Source organism: Hibiscus syriacus, unplaced genomic scaffold (genome assembly GCF_006381635.1).
Source record: "Hibiscus syriacus cultivar Baekdansim isolate YM2019G1 unplaced genomic scaffold, ASM638163v2 tig00000541_pilon, whole genome shotgun sequence".
Classification (NCBI taxonomy): Eukaryota; Viridiplantae; Streptophyta; class Magnoliopsida; order Malvales; family Malvaceae; genus Hibiscus; species Hibiscus syriacus.
The window spans coordinates 392336-410945 of record NW_024061798.1 but is presented as its reverse complement, the minus strand read 5'-3'; the positions used below and the strand labels follow the sequence as shown (position 1 = coordinate 410945).

The following is an 18610-nucleotide window of genomic DNA, read 5'->3' as shown; positions in this document are numbered from 1 at the left end:
TTTTTTGAGTCCCTCGACTATTAAAAGTTACAAAGTAGTCACCTGACTATTTATTATATCCCAAACACGTCCTTTTTCGTTAAAACGTCAATGGTAATTTAAGGAAGACATTAACATATTGATTGAGATTGATAAATTAATCTCATAATCTCATACGACTATCATATCTCAGTCAGCATGTTAACATTCAGTTCAGACGATCGTTAATTTTTTAACCCAAAAAAAATGAGTTTGGAACATAATGAATAGTCGGGTGACCATTTTATAACTTTTAATAGTCGATGGACTCAACAAAGTAACTCGCTATAGTTGGGAAACCATTTTATAACTTTTAATAGTCAGGAGACTCACCAAAGTTGGACCATTTGTGTAATTTATCCTAATAAAATTTAACCAAACATATTCAACGATTATTGTTTGATTTATCAATAAAATTTCAAAATATAAAAAATAGAAGGATTGAAAATAGTTAGATTAAAATATATGGACTAAATCTATTATTACTATTATGATTTTAATGAAAAAATTCAAAGAAATAAAATAATTAATCAATTAAAACAAGGGCTTCTTACCACCTAGGCAGGGTCAAAAGTCCTTAATTTGACGGAAGATAATACTAATTTCTGTATCTTCCTTTTGATAAAAATATCCTCTCTCCCTCTCACCCTGATCGTCGTCGGAGATAATTTCGACGACCAAAATCGGGTCCATTTCCGTCGTTATAACAAGAAGAACATTATTATAAATAAACCAGAAGGAAACAAAGGCATATTTAACAAAATTTTCTTTTGAAAACAAGTTATTTTCATTTTAAAAGCTAAATTATGAGCGATTTGAAAACGCCATTCCAGCTCTTGGAACTCAACGTGATCTCGGCACAAGAATTGGAGCCGATATGTCGCCGTCGCAAGATGCGAACCTACGCGGTGGCTTGGGTCCATTCGGAGCGAAAACTCTCGACCCGAATCGACAACCGAGGTGACATCAACCCGACGTGGAACGACAAGTTTATTTTCAAGGTGGACGAAGAGTTCCTTTACCGCGAAACATCTGCGATCATGATCGAGATCTACGCCGTCCATTGGTTCCGTGACATCCACGTGGGAACCGTTCGAGCCATCATCGGAAACCTCATCCCTCACATCGCTTCCCGGCCGAACCGGCGCGACGAAGTTCAACTAGGGACGACGTTCGTCGCGCTTCAGGTTTGGAGACCGTCGGGTCGGCCGCAAGGGATATTGAACATCGGGGTGACGTTGATCGATAGCTCGAAGAGGAGCATGCCGTTGTATCTTCAAATGGGGTCATCGGCGATTGGGTACAAGCATTTAATGGGCGAAGAAGAGTACCCGGTCTCCACAACTTCGAAAAGCAACGACAATGAAAACCCTAGTCCTTTGCCTAAGCCGAAGCTCCGACGAACCAAGAGCGATTCGAGTTCAGTTTTCCCTTGCGATTTGCAGCCTAAGATACCCACAAAGGGTTCATCGATTATCAATGGTGGGTCAGTCGTTAATGGCGGAGGCGGAGGCGGGTCCATGGTTAACGGGTTTGAACCCGTAAAGAGAGGAGGCTCCATGCTAAATTACCCCGTCGGGAATCTTAATCCCGGAAAGGGTAAATCGGGGTCGGAGGAGTTTAATCAAAGGGGAAGTTCCATGGTAAATTTCCCGGTTTCGAAGATTACTTGTAAAAAGGTAGCATCTAGGGGGAGCTCCATGGTGAATTACACCGTCGGGAAACTTAATCCCAGAAAGGGAAAATCAAGTTCAGTTGTTAACGGGACGGAGGATCCGGGAAGAAAATCAAGAAAGGGAAACTCAAATTCAAGTTCGGTCGTTAACGGGTCGGAAGATCCGGGAAAAGGAAGAAGAAAGGGAAAATCAAGATCAGGTTCGGTTGTTAACGGGTTGAAAAAGCCGCTAAGAAAGTCACCGAACGGGTCATACGTCGGGGCTCCAAGAAAAGCCGGTAGAGAGAAAGCTTGGACCGATTCAGAAGTCGGTCCATCTCCGTCCGAAGTGGCGGCATCAATGGCGAAAAACATGCACCACAATAACAGGTTCGATGATTGCGAGAGTTCCATATTAGGGTGGAGTATAGAAGACGACGATAGCATCGAAGGGCTCCGATCAAAGCTGGAACAGTGGAGAAATGAACTGACGCCGGTTCGCGACTGGAGAAGCGACGGTTCTAGTTCCTGGTCGGGGTCTAGCATTCCGTCCTCTGAACGAAGAAGACATGCTAGACGACACTCCGACGGTGGCGGGTCGTTTGCATGTTTTGGTAACATTTGTGGGTGCCAGATTTCCATTACTTGCGGCGGCGGAGGCGGTGAGGAAGCCACCGGTAATAGAAGGCATCGAGCACCCGATAGCTCCATTGCAGATGACATGAGTTACATTTGAAATAGACAAAACGATAGTAAGGGACTTAATTGAAAAGGAAGTAAATTTTGAGTGGCCATATATACAAATACCTGGAACTAAAAAGGTTTGTATATATTAACAAACTTTTTATCCAGTTTGTGAGCTATTTTTTTAATTTAAATTTTATTATTCATAATATTTATTTACTAAATTTACTAAACATTATATTATTATAATTATTTATTAAAACATTTTAACAAATATACAATATTAAAAAAAAGAGATTAAAATTTAAAATACAATGTGTTATATATATTGTTAATAAATCTATATAAAATCCCATATTAGTTATATGCAGAGTCGTCCCCGTGCTACATTTTAGAATAAGGTCTTTAAAATATTTTATAATGAGATGAAATTGTAAAATATCAAAATTTATTATATTATTATTGTTTCTTATAAAACAAAATAAAATTCCAAACATATGAAAATAAAACAATGTCACAACACAACTCTATAATTGTAACACTTTATTTAAAAAGTGTTATTATTAGAACGCTCTTAGAAGTAAAATCATATCTTTTAAATTATGGAGCTTTAGATTTTGTGGTCCTGTGACGTATCACATGTTACACTTATCGATGGACGGACCTGATTATATGACTATTATTTTAAAATAATAAATATTTTAATTATTTTATTAAAAAATAATTTAATAGATTATGCATGGATTATTTTTTTAAATACACACATATTATAATTATTAATTTTAAACTCGTTATTAAAAATTGATAAATCTATATTAATCTAATTTGGGTATAAGATTCAATTTATATCCTATATATGACAGAAAATTTATAATCTCTTATTTTCTCATTATAAATAAAAAATATGAAATATTTGTGAACTGATATATGACCTATTACGCTAACACCATTAGAAATTCAACGTTTTAAAAATGATCGAATTTGAAATATGGGTAAAGTGCACAAATAGTCTCCCGTGGTATTGGTTTGTTGAGTCATCCGACTATTAAAAGTTACAAAATAGTCATCCGACTATTTAGTATGTTTTAAACTCGTTTTTTCGTTAAAATTGACGACAGCTTGAGTCGGATATTAACCTGCTGACTAAGATATGATAAAATATAATCTCAGAATCTAAAACTATTATATCTCAGTCAACAAGTTAACATCCAACAAAGACTGTTGTTAAATTTTATCGAAAAATAACGAGTTTGAAACATACTAAATAGTTGGTTACAATTTTATAACTTTTAATAATCAGAAATTAAATAAATAAATACTCTATAGAGGGGCCAATTTATAATTTTTAATAGGCGACGGACTATTTTTTAAGTTAAACTTAGTTTAAAAATAAGAGGACTAGGATTATCAATATCCCTTTTATTTATTTATTTTAGTTTAGTCCGGAAAAGGTGCCAAGCTGTATGGGGACACAAAAGGCATAAACAAGAAAACCAACTTTAAGGTTATCGGTTTGTAATAAAAGGTTAAGGAAATTCCTTTGAGCCGCGTACCTTGTGGGCTGACGCGGCGTTTCAACATCGAGTGGAATGCATGCGCTATTGGCTGTTTTTCCACGTTGCTTTTAATTTTTTAAGTTTTTTATATTAAATATCCACTATTTCTTAAAATTCATCATTCTATTTTTAGGGTAAATTAGGAGTTTAGTATCTAAACTATCAATTTTGATATATTTTATCACTTAAACTTTCAAAATTTTTTAAAACCATATCAACGTTTAATTTTTGTTTCATTTTAGTACCGTCGTTAAAAACTTAACCTTTTTAGTACTTAGACTATCAGTTTCAATCCGTTTTAGTACTTAAACTTTCAATTTTTTTAAAAAAAGGTTAAGTATGCTTTAGGTACTAAACGTGTTTTGGTACCTAAATTTTCAATTTTTTCAAAATTTAGTTTTTGGTACTAAAATGAAACAAAAATTAAACTTTAGTTATGGATTTGAAAAAAAATAAGTTTAGGCACTAAAAGGAACAAAAACTGATATTTTAGGTAATAAACACATAATTTACCTTTTTTTAAAGGCTCGTTCTATTTTATTATATAGTTTATTTTTTTACAGAAGTGTAGACACTCATTTTCGTCCATTTATTTCCTTTTTTTTTTATTTCATATATATCTATATATTATATAGTTTGCAAATGGTTTTTGAATATATATATATATATAGAGTTTTTTTAAACATTTTGAAAATAAATATAATATATAGTTTTTAAAATATTTTTAAATATATATATTATATAGTTTTTAAAACATTTTGAAAATAAATATAATATATAGTTTTTAAAATATTTTTAAAAATATATATATTATATAGTTTTTAAAATATTTTAAAAATAAATATAATATATAGATTTTAAAACATTTTTAAAAATATATATTATATAATTTTTAAAACATTTTGAAAATAAATATAATATATAATTATTTAAAAACATATATATTATATAGTTTTAAAATATTTTTTTTGAAAATATATTATATCATATGGTTTTAGAAAACATTTTTTTAAATCATAAATAAAATATAACTTTTCAAAAAATATTTTTTTTCTATTTTATTTTATTTGTTATTATTTTTATTTCATTTTTTTCGGTTTAGGTCTGAGTCCAAGAGTCCGATGCCATAGGTCCAGACGATCCAAAGTGGGCCTGATCCAGCCCGTAACCAATAGCCAAAGTTAGAGTTAGGGTTTCACATCCAGTCTCAGTAAACGACGTCGTAAGGGAGCAAACTAACGGCCAGCGCGTTTGTAACATCCCAAAATACGGGTTAGTGACCAAAAGTGTAAAATTTCAGAATATGGTGATTAAAGTATAATAGTTTAATAGTTTAATGATTTGTTCAGAAATATTTCCTAAAAGTTTATAGTAATTATCCAAAGAATTAAAGGGCAAAATGGTCATTAGACTTGAAAATTATAATTAAATGATATATATATATATATATATGGATAAGGAGGGAGATTTTCCAGAAAAATCTCTTCTCTCTTTTCTTCTTCATTTTCTCTTCTCCACGTGTGAAGCCAAGCAAAGGTGAGTTTTCTCTTGAACTGATTATGTGCTGAAATTTAAGTTTAGTTTTGATTATTAGATGCTAAGTAAGATTAAGGAAGGATTAATTTGCTTTAAAACAACAAAATGAAGAGTTTATGAGGATTTAAAGATTTGAAGTTTTTGAATGAAATATCGAAATAAAGTTTATATTGAGAATTGGAAGTTGAATTTGACTTGTCATCAAGTCAATTAAGGGATAGGAAGTGTTAGAATAGGAATTTGAACATGTTGTAAAACTAGTATAATTTTTGCAATTACATAGGAATGATTAGATTTGAAGTTAAAGAAGTGATTAGGGAATAAGAATAAGTTTAAGTATGTGTATTAAAGTTAGGAGTATTAAAGGAAGTGAAATAGGAAGGTTTGAGCTGAAATAAGGTGATTTTCGAGCTCAAAATGAGATTTCTGGGCTAGGGGAATCGGTACCCATTCAAGGGGAATCGATTCCCCCTCAAACGAGTATGAATTCCAGAATGCTGGAGGGGAATCGATACCCCCAAGGGGGGGAACCGATTCCCCCATAATGAAAAAAAAAGAGAAAGAAAAGAGACTAAACTATTAATCCCTTAAATTGGTAGGATATTAGAGGTTAATTTCAAGACTTGGGCATCTGATAATCATCTTGAAAATTATGCTTATGAAGATATGGAACGTGACTTTGTTTCAAAGTAAACGAAGGGTTTGAATTGATTCAATTCAAACAAGGCTAAGGTGAGTGCATGTGCATAACATAATTATGTTAGTATATTCAGTTTTAGAACTGCGATAAGTCTAGATTTAATATCTTGATACATGATTCATTCAATATTATTAAATATGATATGAATTCATACCATATACATTATGGGATATACTATGCAGATTGTGGTAAGTCTATGTTCCAGATTAGAGGTTATATATGAATGAGTTACGAGATATCTATATTAGGTATATGAAGTGAGTGTGTTGTGTTTGTTATGGTTTATATGTATGAATGAGCATATGTATTGACATGTTACAATATATATATATATATATATATATATATATATATATATATATATGAGTTGTGTAAATATGTAGATAAATGTGTTAAATATGTGAAATAGTTAAAATGATCAATATGATTTCATAAGAATATGAAATAAGAAGTATGAAAAGGACATAAGAAAGAATATGAAATATACAGAATATGAATATGAAATCATATGAGGGATGACATGTATGTATGTATGTATGTAATGGTTATATGAAAAGGTATAGGTAATAAGATGATCATATGAACATGTGATAAAGAGCTATAGAAAAAGAAAAATGTGATATGATGTATGAATATGTAATAAGGTAAAAGACAATGCCATGAGATGAGTTATGAGAACTGTAAGTATAGTTGGTATGCCAAGAGTCAAAGAACTACCTATGTCTTTCGAGACATATGGACAGTATACCTATGTTCTAAGGAACATATGGATAGTTTACCTAGGTTCTTCGGGACCTATGGATAGTTACCGAGGATCTTTATGACCTCTGGATAATTACCGAGGATCTTTATGACCTCTGGATAGTTACCGAGGATCTTTATGACCTCTGGATAGTTACCGAGGATCTTTATGACCTCTGGATAGTTACCGAGGATCTTTATGACCTCTGGATAGTTACCGAGGATCTTTATGACCTCTGGATAGGTCCTTCGGAAAAATTCATGGAGCTGTGGGGACAGCATACGTGTGCACAATCTCATAATACTCGTATACCTTGGGTTCTCAATAGTGTATATGGACTTAAATAAGACATAACGAGGATGTATATAGTTGTATCTTAATATGGTATTATTACGATTTGTATTGGCTCATATGTGGTATAATAAATGATGGTATGATAGTATAATTGTGTTTGGATAGTAGACGACATGTTTATATTTAATAATTCTTTATCATGTAATTATGCCTCACTAAGTCTATGACTTAGCGTGTAAGTGTTTTTACACGTAGGTTTCGAAGAGCAGGAGAATCAAGAATAGGAATTTGCAGATCAACCTATCTCTACTCAGCGATCAGATCAGAAGTAAAGTCACAGTAGGTATTTTGTTGTATGTAGTGTGTTGGCATGTAAGAACAGTGTTAGTTCAAATGCTCTGATTAGTTTTGTCTTATTTTGGTTAACTCGTGTGCAGTGACAATGTTATTTTAATCAAAGTTTTAAATTTCATTGGTTTTCGTTAAAAGATTAAAGTTTGAAAAGTCAATGTGACACCTCAGACTTGTATCCGGGTCGGATACGGGTTGTGGGTGTTACATTTAATGGTATCAGAGCTACGGTTTAGTCGATTCTCGGCATAAACCGGAGTCCATAGTGTCTTAAAAAGTGTTCATGCCAACACAGTAGTAAGAACTTCTGATCTGATACGAATAATGAGTATGTTGTTTAGCTAATAGAAATATTTGGTTATCTCTTATTAGATGTCCGGACAAGATAGCTCTCGGGGTGAAGCGAGAGATGATAGATTAGCTGAAAGTAGTAATTCACCTGCCCTGGCCAGGCAAGGTGAAGGACAGGCACCCTCTGGAGTGCCTGTACAAGATCAAAATGTATTTTTCAGGACATTAGGCACTATTTTGACACGTTTCCAAACTCCTGCATCCTCAACGCAGAGGATTAATATAGCCAAAGAGTTAAAAGGATTAGGAGCTCCAGAGTTCAAAGGTGAAGCCGAAGAAGGTCCTGTTGTTGCGGACCTTTGGCTTAATGATGTAAAGATCATGTTAGAGGGACTCCACTGCTCTGATATGGAGAAACTAGATGGGATGGTCTCTTTGCTCCGTGGGCAAGCAAGAATCTGGTGGACGAATGTTATTCATAGGATGCCAAATGATCAGAAAACATGGTATTTATTTTTAGAAGAGTTTAAGCACAAGTATATAGGAGATCAGTTCATCAGGGAAATGAAGCAAGAATTCTTGAATTTGAAACAGCTGAATCGCACAGTGTATGAATATGAGTGTGAATTCAACAAGTTAAGTCGATTTGCGGCCGAATTGATTCGGACAGAGAAAGAAGCATGTGAGTGGTTTATTGAAGGACTACGACCAAGGCTAAAAGAGATGTTGATTGTTTTGAACTTGTCCTCATTTCAGGAAGTAGTAAATCGTGCTAAAGCTCTAGAAAGAGCTCAGAACGAGCGGTTTGGGGATCAGAAAGCTCAATCTTCCAAAAGAACGGGGGCTTCGTCGAGCTCTGTACCACCCAAGAGAGGTAGAGATTATGGGTTCCAATACCAAGTAAGGCCTGAATCAGTGGTATCCTCTGCTAGAGGATCAAATCAGATGAGAGCTAGACAGACTCAATTAGGAATGTCTGGTGATGGAAGAGCACAACAGAGACACTGTCAGATTTGTGAGAGATATCATGGTGGGGCATGTAGAGTTGAATCTGGAGCCTGTTTTCGATGTGGGGAAATAGGACATTTCATGAGAGATTGTCCACTGGGGACAGGAAAGCCTCTGCAGTCGGAGCGATCTGCTTCGATATCCCAGAGAGGACGGGGTAGAGGTAGAGGAATAAGTCAGACAGAATTTTCTACTCAACAGGAAATGCGCTCTACAGCTAGAGTATATAATCTCAATATCAGTGAAGACAATGAGGATCCAGAGATAATAGCAGGTATCTTCTATTGTACAGTAAATGCTTTATGATATTAGTTGATATGAGCTTGTATAACCATATAAGAGTAGAGAATGGGTGAAAGAATTGAGAATTCAATTAGAAATTATTCATAGTAATATGACAGTGACAAATTTATTAGAGTACAGTGTGTGGATTAGTAAGATATATTGAAAGTGTCCCATTATAATGTTAGAGGATTTATATCATTCTGAAATAGAATAGTTTCTTTGCTGCATTGATAAGATAAGGTATAGGGGATGATTCTTATAAGGAGAATATTAAAAGATCAAATGATGCAGAATATTGTTATAGAAAAGTTTAAGAATATGTACATTAGTGATCAGTTTATAAGACAAAGGAAAATGGAATGGTTGAATCTGAACCATAAAAAAAATAATAATAATAATAATAATAAATATAGATGGATTATTGGTATGGAGTGATGAAAATAGAGGTTACTGTTTATATAATGAGTTACATTATATGGATTTTAGAAAGGTTAAAGTAAAATGCATTGGAGATGTGTAGATAATATCTTATCTCCTAGTGCAATGAAAATTCGAGGACGAATTTTCTTAAGGGGAGGAGATTTGTAACATCCCAAAATACGGGTTAGTGACCAAAAGTGTAAAATTTCAGAATATGGTGATTAAAGTATAATAGTTTAATAGTTTAATGATTTGTTCGGAAATATTTCCTACAAGTTTATAGTAATTATCCAAAGAATTAAAGGGCAAAATGGTCATTAGACTTGAAAATTATAATTAAATGATATATATATATATATATGGATAAGGAGGGAGATTTTCCAGAAAAATCTCTTCTCTCTTTTCTTCTTCATTTTCTCTTCTCCACGTGTGAAGCCAAGCAAAGGTGAGTTTTCTCTTGAACTGATTATGTGCTGAAATTTAAGTTTAGTTTTGATTATTAGATGCTAAGTAAGATTAAGGAAGGATTAATTTTCTTTAAAACAACAAAATGAAGAGTTTATGAGGATTTAAAGATTTGAAGTTTTTGAATGAAATATCGAAATAAAGTTTATATTGAGAATTGGAAGTTGAATTTGACTTGTCATCAAGTCAATTAAGGGATAGGAAGTGTTAGAATAGGAATTTGAACATGTTGCAAAACTAGTATAATTTTTGCAATTACATAGGAATGATTAGATTTGAAGTTAAAGAAGTGATTAGGGAATAAGAATAAGTTTAAGTATGTGTATTAAAGTTAGGAGTATTAAAGGAAGTGAAATAGGAAGGTTTGAGCTGAAATAAGGTGATTTTCGAGCTTAAAATGAGATTTCTGGGCTAGGGGAATCGGTACCCATTCAAGGGGAATCGATTCCCCCTCAAACGAGTATGAATTCCAGAATGCTGGAGGGGAATCGATACCCCCAAGGGGGGGAACCGATTCCCCCATAATGAAAAAAAAAAGAGAAAGAAAAGAGACTAAATTATTAATCCCTTAAATTGGTAGGATATTAGAGGTTAATTTCAAGACTTGGGCATCTGATAATCATCTTGAAAATTATGCTTATGAAGATATGGAACGTGACTTTGTTTCAAAGTAAACGAAGGGTTTGAATTGATTCAATTCAAACAAGGCTAAGGTGAGTGCATGTGCATAACATAATTATGTTAGTATATTCAGTTTTAGAACTGCGATAAGTCTAGATTTAATATCTTGATACATGATTCATTCAATATTATTAAATATGATATGAATTCATACCATATACATTATGGGATATACTATGCAGATTGTGGTAAGTCTATGTTCCAGATTAGAGCTTATATATGAATGAGTTACGAGATATCTATATTAGGTATATGAAGTGAGTGTGCTGTGTTTGTTATGGTTTATATGTATGAATGAGCATATGTATTGACATGTTACAATATATATATATATATATATATATATATATATATATATATATATATATATGAGTTGTGTAAATATGTAGATAAATGTGTTAAATATGTGAAATAGTTAAAATGATCAATATGATTTCATAAGAATATGAAATAAGAAGTATGAAAAGGACATAAGAAAGAATATGAAATATACAGAATATGAATATGAAATCATATGAGGGCTGACATGTATGTATGTATGTATGTAATGGTTATATGAAAAGGTATAGGTAATAAGATGGTCATATGAACATGTGATAAAGAGCTATAGAAAAAGAAAAATGTGATATGATGTATGAATATGTAATAAGGTAAAAGACAATGCCATGAGATGAGTTATGAGAACTGTAAGTATAGTTGGTATGCCAAGAGTCAAAGAACTACCTATGTCTTTCGAGACATATGGACAGTATACCTATGTTCTAAGGAACATATGGATAGTTTACCTAGGTTCTTCGGGACCTATGGATAGTTACCGAGGATCTTTATGACCTCTGGATAGTTACCGAGGATCTTTATGACCTCTGGATAGTTACCGAGGATCTTTATGACCTCTGGATAGTTACCGAGGATCTTTATGACCTCTGGATAGTTACCGAGGATCTTTATGACCTCTGGATAGGTCCTTCGGAAAAATTCATGGAGCTGTGGGGACAGCATACGTGTGCACAATCTCATAATACTCGTATACCTTGGGTTCTCAATAGTGTATATGGACTTAAATAAGACATAACGAGGATGTATATAGTTGTATCTTAATATGGTATTATTACGATTTGTATTGGCTCATATGTGGTATAATAAATGATGGTATGATAGTATAATTGTGTTTGGATAGTAGACGACATGTTTATATTTTAATAATTCTTTATGATGTAATTATGCCTCACTAAGTCTATGACTTAGCGTGTAAGTGTTTTTACACGTAGGTTTCGAAGAGCAGGAGAATCAAGAATAGGAATTTGCATATCAACCTATCTCTACTCAGCGATCAGATCAGAAGTAAAGTCACAGTAGGTATTTTGTTGTATGTAGTGTGTTGGCATGTAAGAACAGTGTTAGTTCAAATGCTCTGATTAGTTTTGTCTTATTTTGGTTAACTCGTGTGCAGTGACAATGTTATTTTAATCAAAGTTTTAAATTTCATTGGTTTTCGTTAAAAGATTAAAGTTTGAAAAGTCAATGTGACACCTCAGACTTGTATCCGGGTCGGATACGGGTTGTGGGTGTTACAGCGTTTTCCGGCCGCACCAACGAGACTGAACCATCCCGAGGCGACCGGTGTAACATACACGGAGATCTCAGTCGACCAACAACCACGATTCCAAGATCGTCAGGATTCACAACGGCTGGTAGGGGTTATAAAAACCCACAGCCAACAACATAAAGGGGAGGAGAGGAAACCCATCGGGGTACCCACGGTGAACACAGAAATCACCAACGACCACAGTACCAACGGCTAGAACAGGAAACCACACAGGAACGGTAAATCAAAGTCACACAGAGATCAAAGCAAGATAACAATAAAAAAAACCGACCACAAAGACCACAACAAACAAAAGTGACCATCATCGAACCACAACACAGCAAAAAACAAAACAGGAACCCAAAAGCCGAAGCCTCACAGTAAGAAATCAAAAACAAACAAACAAAAAATAAAGCATCTCCGGTCGCGAGAAGAACCAAGCACGACAAAACAATTGAAGAGTTATCGTCGGAAAGGTAAAAGTCGAAGCCTTTCGGCTTAGATCTACGCTAGGTCAGAACAATTTAAGGTAAACAGGCTTCGAATCTGGGGTTACGGGGTTAAGGAAAGCATTTTTCGCGGCGGCCGAGAGGGTGGTCGGCACGGTGGAAGGGTCATCGGGCAGTGGTCGGACACCCCCAGGCGAGAGAGCTTCAGAGAGATTTTTCTTTCTCTCAAATTTAGAGAGATGAGTGAAATGAGAGAATGAGGGAAAATTAGGGGTTTTAGGCCTTTTATATACGGGCGACTAAGTTGCAATTACAGGAAAGTTAAATCCTTTCCGCGATCCCTGTAAGTTTGAGTCGCAATTTGTTTTAGTCACCACATGCAATTTGGCCACTGGATTTTCAACTGTTTCAATTTGGTCCCCATTTATATTTTACATTTTTTGCAATTTGATCCCTAAATTCTTATTTTATTTTATTTATTTATTATTATCATGCTTTTTAATTATTATTAGTATTTTTACCTCATATTGTTTTCATTTTTACTTTTAAACCAATTTTTTTATCCATTTAATACTTCTTTATTTTGTATTTATTTAATTTTAATTTTATTGTATTTTATCTCTTTGGTATACACATTTTTATTATTATTTTTCCTTCAGTTTATTTTTTAGTACCATTATTTTTTTCTCTGTCTAACATTTTTTTCCTTTTTCAGTAATAATCTCAATTAATCAAAGGTAAGTAATGCGATTCGAACCGAATTTTTAAATTTCAATTTTAAATTTTAATTTTCGCAATTAAGACAACCGACAAATTAATTGGTACCGAAAGGGCGGTTCAAGGGTGCTAATCCTTCCTTGACCGTAATCGACTCCCGAACCCGACACGTTTCTGGTACAACGTAGATCAGGTAAGATGGTGTCCGGCCCACCTAAATTCGTTTTAAAGTGGTCGGTGGCGACTCCAATTTACTTAATTTAAGTCGAAGCCCAATTCAGGACCTAACCGAAAGACGGTTCCGACAAGAAGATCATTAACCTTACTTGTACTTAAATTAGTATCATAATTACCATTAAGAATAACTGGATTTATAAAATATATTAAATAATAATTAGTTAATTTGTGCATTTGTCACTGACTAGGCCCTCCTTGTTAATTAATCCCATTTTTTTCACTACACAAATCATCATGTATTTTTTAAGGTCACAAAGCATGTTATTTCAACTTGAGAGCTTTCTTGAAAAGATAGTTGTTTTTATTATTATTAAAGAAATTAAAGGAAAATATTAGATAAATACAATTAAATGAATTTCAAATGATCTAATATTATATTATTATAGTTTTTAATTATATATATCTTTAGACTATATGAAATTTTTAAACGAAATTTATATTGTGCTAACACGTAATCCGATGAGTTTCGACTCGATTTGATTTTATAAGATTATTTTTTAATTCTGATTTTGATCGAATTAAGTTAATTTTTTTAGAGGATGAGGCCAGATGGCATCAAATTAAAATTTAAGATTAAAAAATCTCTGACTCGACTCATGATAATAATGTGATATCTCTGATATATTTAGGGATAATTATAATAATACATCTCATTATATTTTTTTTTCAATTATATCTCTATTTTATCTAATAAAATAAAAATTTTTAAATAAAAATTTATATCTAATCTATGTACAATTTTAAATTTTTACCACAAAAAATTAAATTAATTTTAAATTTGACAATGAGTAAAAAATATAATATTCAAGTTGGATTCAAATAAACTAAGACTCTGACTCGACCAAACCTATTCCTACTTGGCTTAAATATAAAATAAGTGCCTAAACTCTACTGCTTTTCATGAATAAGTGACAACAATATTTTTTTGAATATTCAGGTGCCTAACGTTACAAATGTTACCATCTTAAGTGCTTGAGTCATAATTTTCGTTAGTTTTCTCCGTTAAGTGGCATGTGTCATATTCTGATAATTTAAAAAAAATTAAAAAAATTATTATATTTATAAAAAACCTTAATTTCTCTTAAATTAAAAAAAACCAAAAATTCATAAAAATCCTAAATCCTAATCCTAACCCACTGTCGTCGTCCTTTCCGGCTACGACCACCATTGTCAATTTAGTCTCTGTCATCCTCCTAGTCATATGGCATCATAGTTTCCGCTGATTGGTAGTGAGAATTGCATGTGATTATGATTTTTATCATATGATTCATGGGGTACAAAACGTTGATTGGCCGTTGATCAGTTGTAATTTCGTAAGGGTATTGATCGTTGGGAATAGGAGAAGTCGGGTGGAACTTCGTCGATGGTAAAGGATGGCAATCGACTTGAGTTTAGAGGTTGAAAATTTTCAAAGCTTTGGAGATATTTCAAATTTTTGTGTTCTTTTTAAATATATAATTTTAATTTTAAATTTTAAATAAATTTTTTAAAATTATCAAAATGTGATACATATCACTTAAATGAAGAAATTAACAATGTTTACGATCCAAACAATGTTTACGATCCAAACGCCTAAAGTGATAATATTTTTAACGTTAAACATCAAAATTATTTAAAAAAATACTATAAACACATGATCGTGAGAAAAATATAGTTTGATCACTACGTAAGCCTTACAACTTTGAACTGAAAAAGGCATAAAAGAAAATTGCCATCGGAGACTGCTTCCTAATAGTTCTCACACAGTTCAGCCACTTAATGCACTAAATCTTACCTACACAATTCCAGTTTTTCTTTTTCTCCTTATTTTTATCATAATTTTGCATAATTATAAATCATAAAAAACACCCGAATGCTCAGAATAAAGAATACAGATTATGATTATGTTGGAGCAGTGAGAGTGGTGGGAGCACCAATGGAGAGATAAGGGTCCCATCATCATCACTCCTTCCACCACCAACTCTCCCTCTCTTTTATTCTTCCACCTCTCCTATACTCTTCCTTGTTCTTCTTCTTTGCTCTAGTTTCTGGTAATGGGAGGTGGCTTAGTTTTACTCGGCGGCAGCGGTAACGGTGGTTGTTCTGGGTTTTCCAAAAATGAGTCAGCCTCGTCAAAAGTTGAGGTTGTTCCAGAGGTGAGTTCGTATCCAGCTGAGGCCGAGCTCGAGCTAGGGCTCAGCCTTGGTGGTCTTGCAGGGAAGACTAAGGTTACCCCTGGTAGAATCTTGACTGCCAAGGACTCCCCTTCAGTGGTTGTTCCCCATCGAGCTTCCATCAACGGAGGCCATCCTCCGGCGGTTTCCGTTTCCGGGACCAAAAGAGCTGCCGATGATGGTGGCTCTCCTACTGCTATCAGGTATAAATGGTGTCACTGTTTCCTCCAAAAGGTTTGGTATAATGATAATTTAGGTCCTTATAAGATTAACTATTAGTTAAATTAGGTCTTATCTCCTCAAATTTTGAGTTAAATTACTTCACACACCCTTGGATTTTTGAAGTTGGATTCTGAGTTTCTGACTCGGTTATGTTGTTGTTTTGAAGCAGTCAAGTTGTGGGATGGCCACCCATAAGGTCTTATAGGATGAACAGTTTGGTTAACCAAGCTAAAGCACCGAGAGCTGAAGAAAACAAAGGGACTAATGAAGCAAAGAACCCAAAAGAAGATGGTTCCAAACTGAAACAAAGTGTTGAAAAATTAGTGCATATTGGGTACATTAAGGTCAACATGGATGGTATTCGTATAGGAAGAAAAGTTGACTTGAATGCTCATTCTTCCTATCAGAGTTTGGCTCGAGCACTCGAAGACATGTTCCTCCTATCCGCTAACTTCGGAGGTAGTGTCGATCGAAACCCGAGGCTTGGTTTATTCAGTACGTTTAAGGTTCGGTTTATCGAACGTTACCCTTTTGTAGGTGTCGAGAAGGAACAACTAACGATGGCCTCTAAGCTTTTGGATGGATCATCTGAATTTGTTTTGACTTATGAAGACAAAGAGGGAGATTGGATGCTTGTAGGAGATGTACCATGGGTGTATGCTTCTATATTTTGCTATGTTTTTAATCCGAAATCGACAGAATCTGATAAGAAAATAGAATGTATAGTTTGATCTTTCCATGTTTTTGATCTGTTTTTCGTATTTCAGGATGTTTCTCACCTCGGTCCGTAGGCTCCGAATCATGAAGACTTCCGAGGCCAATGGACTCGGTAAAATTTTACTATTCGGTTTCATTTTTCTCTCGGTTTTTCGATTTATGATTCCGGTCATTCATCCGTTGCAGCTCCGAGATCTCACGACAGGACTGAACGGCAAAGAAGCAAGCCGATATAGCGTCATTGGCAACACGATCCATCATTTAAATTCCATATATATATTAAAAAACATGTTCCACAGTTTGAACACAAAGAGCTATATGAATCTAGCAAAGCTGATATTGAGTTGAAGCACACCAATGCCAAGATTGTTTTCGATCTCAAATTTTCTCGTCCTCGATCCCGAATCGATGTTACTCGTCATACTGTAAATACATGAGTACTGGAAAAATCTTTAAGAGTGTTGTTTGAGGTTTTGCTGCAATCAAAGCAGCTTAGTTCAGGTTGAAATGTTTTCCTGTGTGTGATTCTGATATTCAAAGTGTTTCCATTCTGTTTTGTTTTATGCTTTAATTTTAATCCAAGGTTAAGAGTGTTTTGCTTTTGATGATGTTGAATGTCTTCGATGCGTATAAAAGAAAAATAAAATAAGTTTTTAATTCATGTCGGATAAAAAGATATCTTATAAAAATATCTTATGAGATGGTCATGGGTTGGATTAGGTTTTCGGTTCTGTCCCCTCGAATTCGAAATGAGTATACCCTTTCATCTAATGAATAAACCTAATCCAATTTCAAGGTAAAAATGTACGCATGTACCCAACACGATCCATATATATATAGTTTAGGATCCACTTACATAATGTAATACTCTTTAGTTTTATACAGATTTAGAACCTTTTGATGAGTGAAATTAGATGGCTGAGATTGACTCCTTGTTCTTTTTTCTCTAGTGAATATTTTCTCATTTCCTACTGTTAATCTCAACTATCTATTTTCACTCATCCAACGATCCTAAATCTGTGTAAAACTAAAAGAGTTTTGCATTGTGTAACAGTATCTTATCACATATATATACAAGTCTTATTTCTATTAGTTAAAATAGAGACATAATTACCGACAATCGGTTGGTATAAGGAGATGAGGTATTAGATTAGATTTGAATAATGACGTTTGTGAATAGAGTAAATTGTGTTCAGTGGGTCGCCCTCACCTATGCAATACTCAATCCGAAATAATCGATCAATAGATCAAATATCGATAATTATACCAAAAAATGGAGACATAATTATATATATAAAGAAATATTATAACAATTATTCTTAAATATATAAAAGTCAATTATATTATTATTTTAGGATTATATTTTTATCTTAAATCCGAAACTGACTTGATCTTATTATTTAGAAATTCTAACTCAATTTGATTCTAAATTTTCAAATTTAAAAAATATCTTATAAAATTAAATCAAATCGAAAATTTTCTGTCAAATAATTCTCCCTACTAATACCGCAAATCAGAACTAGGATGGGTGGGATATATGATAATGTTGGTTTATTCTTTAGAAGCATCATTCTCTACGACTGCTGCAGTTATAACCAGCAACATCATTTTAAATTAGAGTTGGATTTAAAAAAATGATATTTTTTAAGTTATTAAAGTTTTAAAAATTGACCCTTAAACCCATCGAGTCGTTACAAATGAACAATATACGTTTAAAACAATGATAAATTTCAATAAATTGAAGAATCATTTTGTAATAGATGGATAAGTTTTCATGACCATTTTATAATTTTCAAAACTTTAATAGTCTAAAAGATTATTTCAGCACAGTTAAGTGATCACTTA

General features: G+C 33.3%; 2 protein-coding genes across 3 annotated transcripts; both read left to right on the top strand.

Annotated features, from left to right (window-relative positions):
• Nucleotides 1-824: 824 nt before the first annotated feature.
• LOC120208691 lies at nucleotides 825-2408 on the top strand. The gene has a single exon (XM_039207908.1). It carries the CDS (start codon nucleotides 825-827, stop codon nucleotides 2406-2408), a length of 1584 nt encoding a protein of 527 aa, XP_039063839.1.
• Nucleotides 2409-15634: 13226 nt separating this feature from the next.
• On the top strand, nucleotides 15635-17293 carry LOC120208634 (auxin-responsive protein IAA13-like). 2 transcript variants are annotated; one of them, XM_039207857.1, is made up of 5 exons: nucleotides 15635-16029; nucleotides 16215-16507; nucleotides 16586-16703; nucleotides 16816-16877; nucleotides 16952-17293. In XM_039207857.1, the coding sequence occupies exons 1-5, from the start codon at nucleotides 15707-15709 to the stop codon at nucleotides 16999-17001; spliced, it is 846 nt and encodes a 281-aa protein (XP_039063788.1). In that variant the 5' UTR covers nucleotides 15635-15706; the 3' UTR covers nucleotides 17002-17293. The 2 variants fall into 2 exon arrangements, with proteins under 2 accessions (XP_039063788.1, XP_039063791.1); XM_039207860.1 differs by having other exon boundaries at nucleotides 16218-16507; nucleotides 16952-17288.
• The last annotated feature ends 1317 nt before the right edge of the window (nucleotides 17294-18610 follow it).

What these genes read in the sequence shown, in the direction of transcription:
- LOC120208634 (XM_039207857.1), top strand. Translation starts at nt 15,707, where the DNA reads ATGGGAGGTGGCTTAGTTTTACTCGGCGGCAGCGGTAACGGTGGTTGT. An exon ending in GGCTCTCCTACTGCTATCAG is followed by an intron (nt 16,030 to 16,214) that starts GTATAAATGGTG and finishes GTTGTTTTGAAG; the next exon opens with CAGTCAAGTTGTGGGATGGC. An exon ending in CCTATCCGCTAACTTCGGAG is followed by an intron (nt 16,508 to 16,585) that starts GTAGTGTCGATC and finishes ACCCTTTTGTAG; the next exon opens with GTGTCGAGAAGGAACAACTA.
- LOC120208691 (XM_039207908.1), top strand. Translation starts at nt 825, where the DNA reads ATGAGCGATTTGAAAACGCCATTCCAGCTCTTGGAACTCAACGTGATC.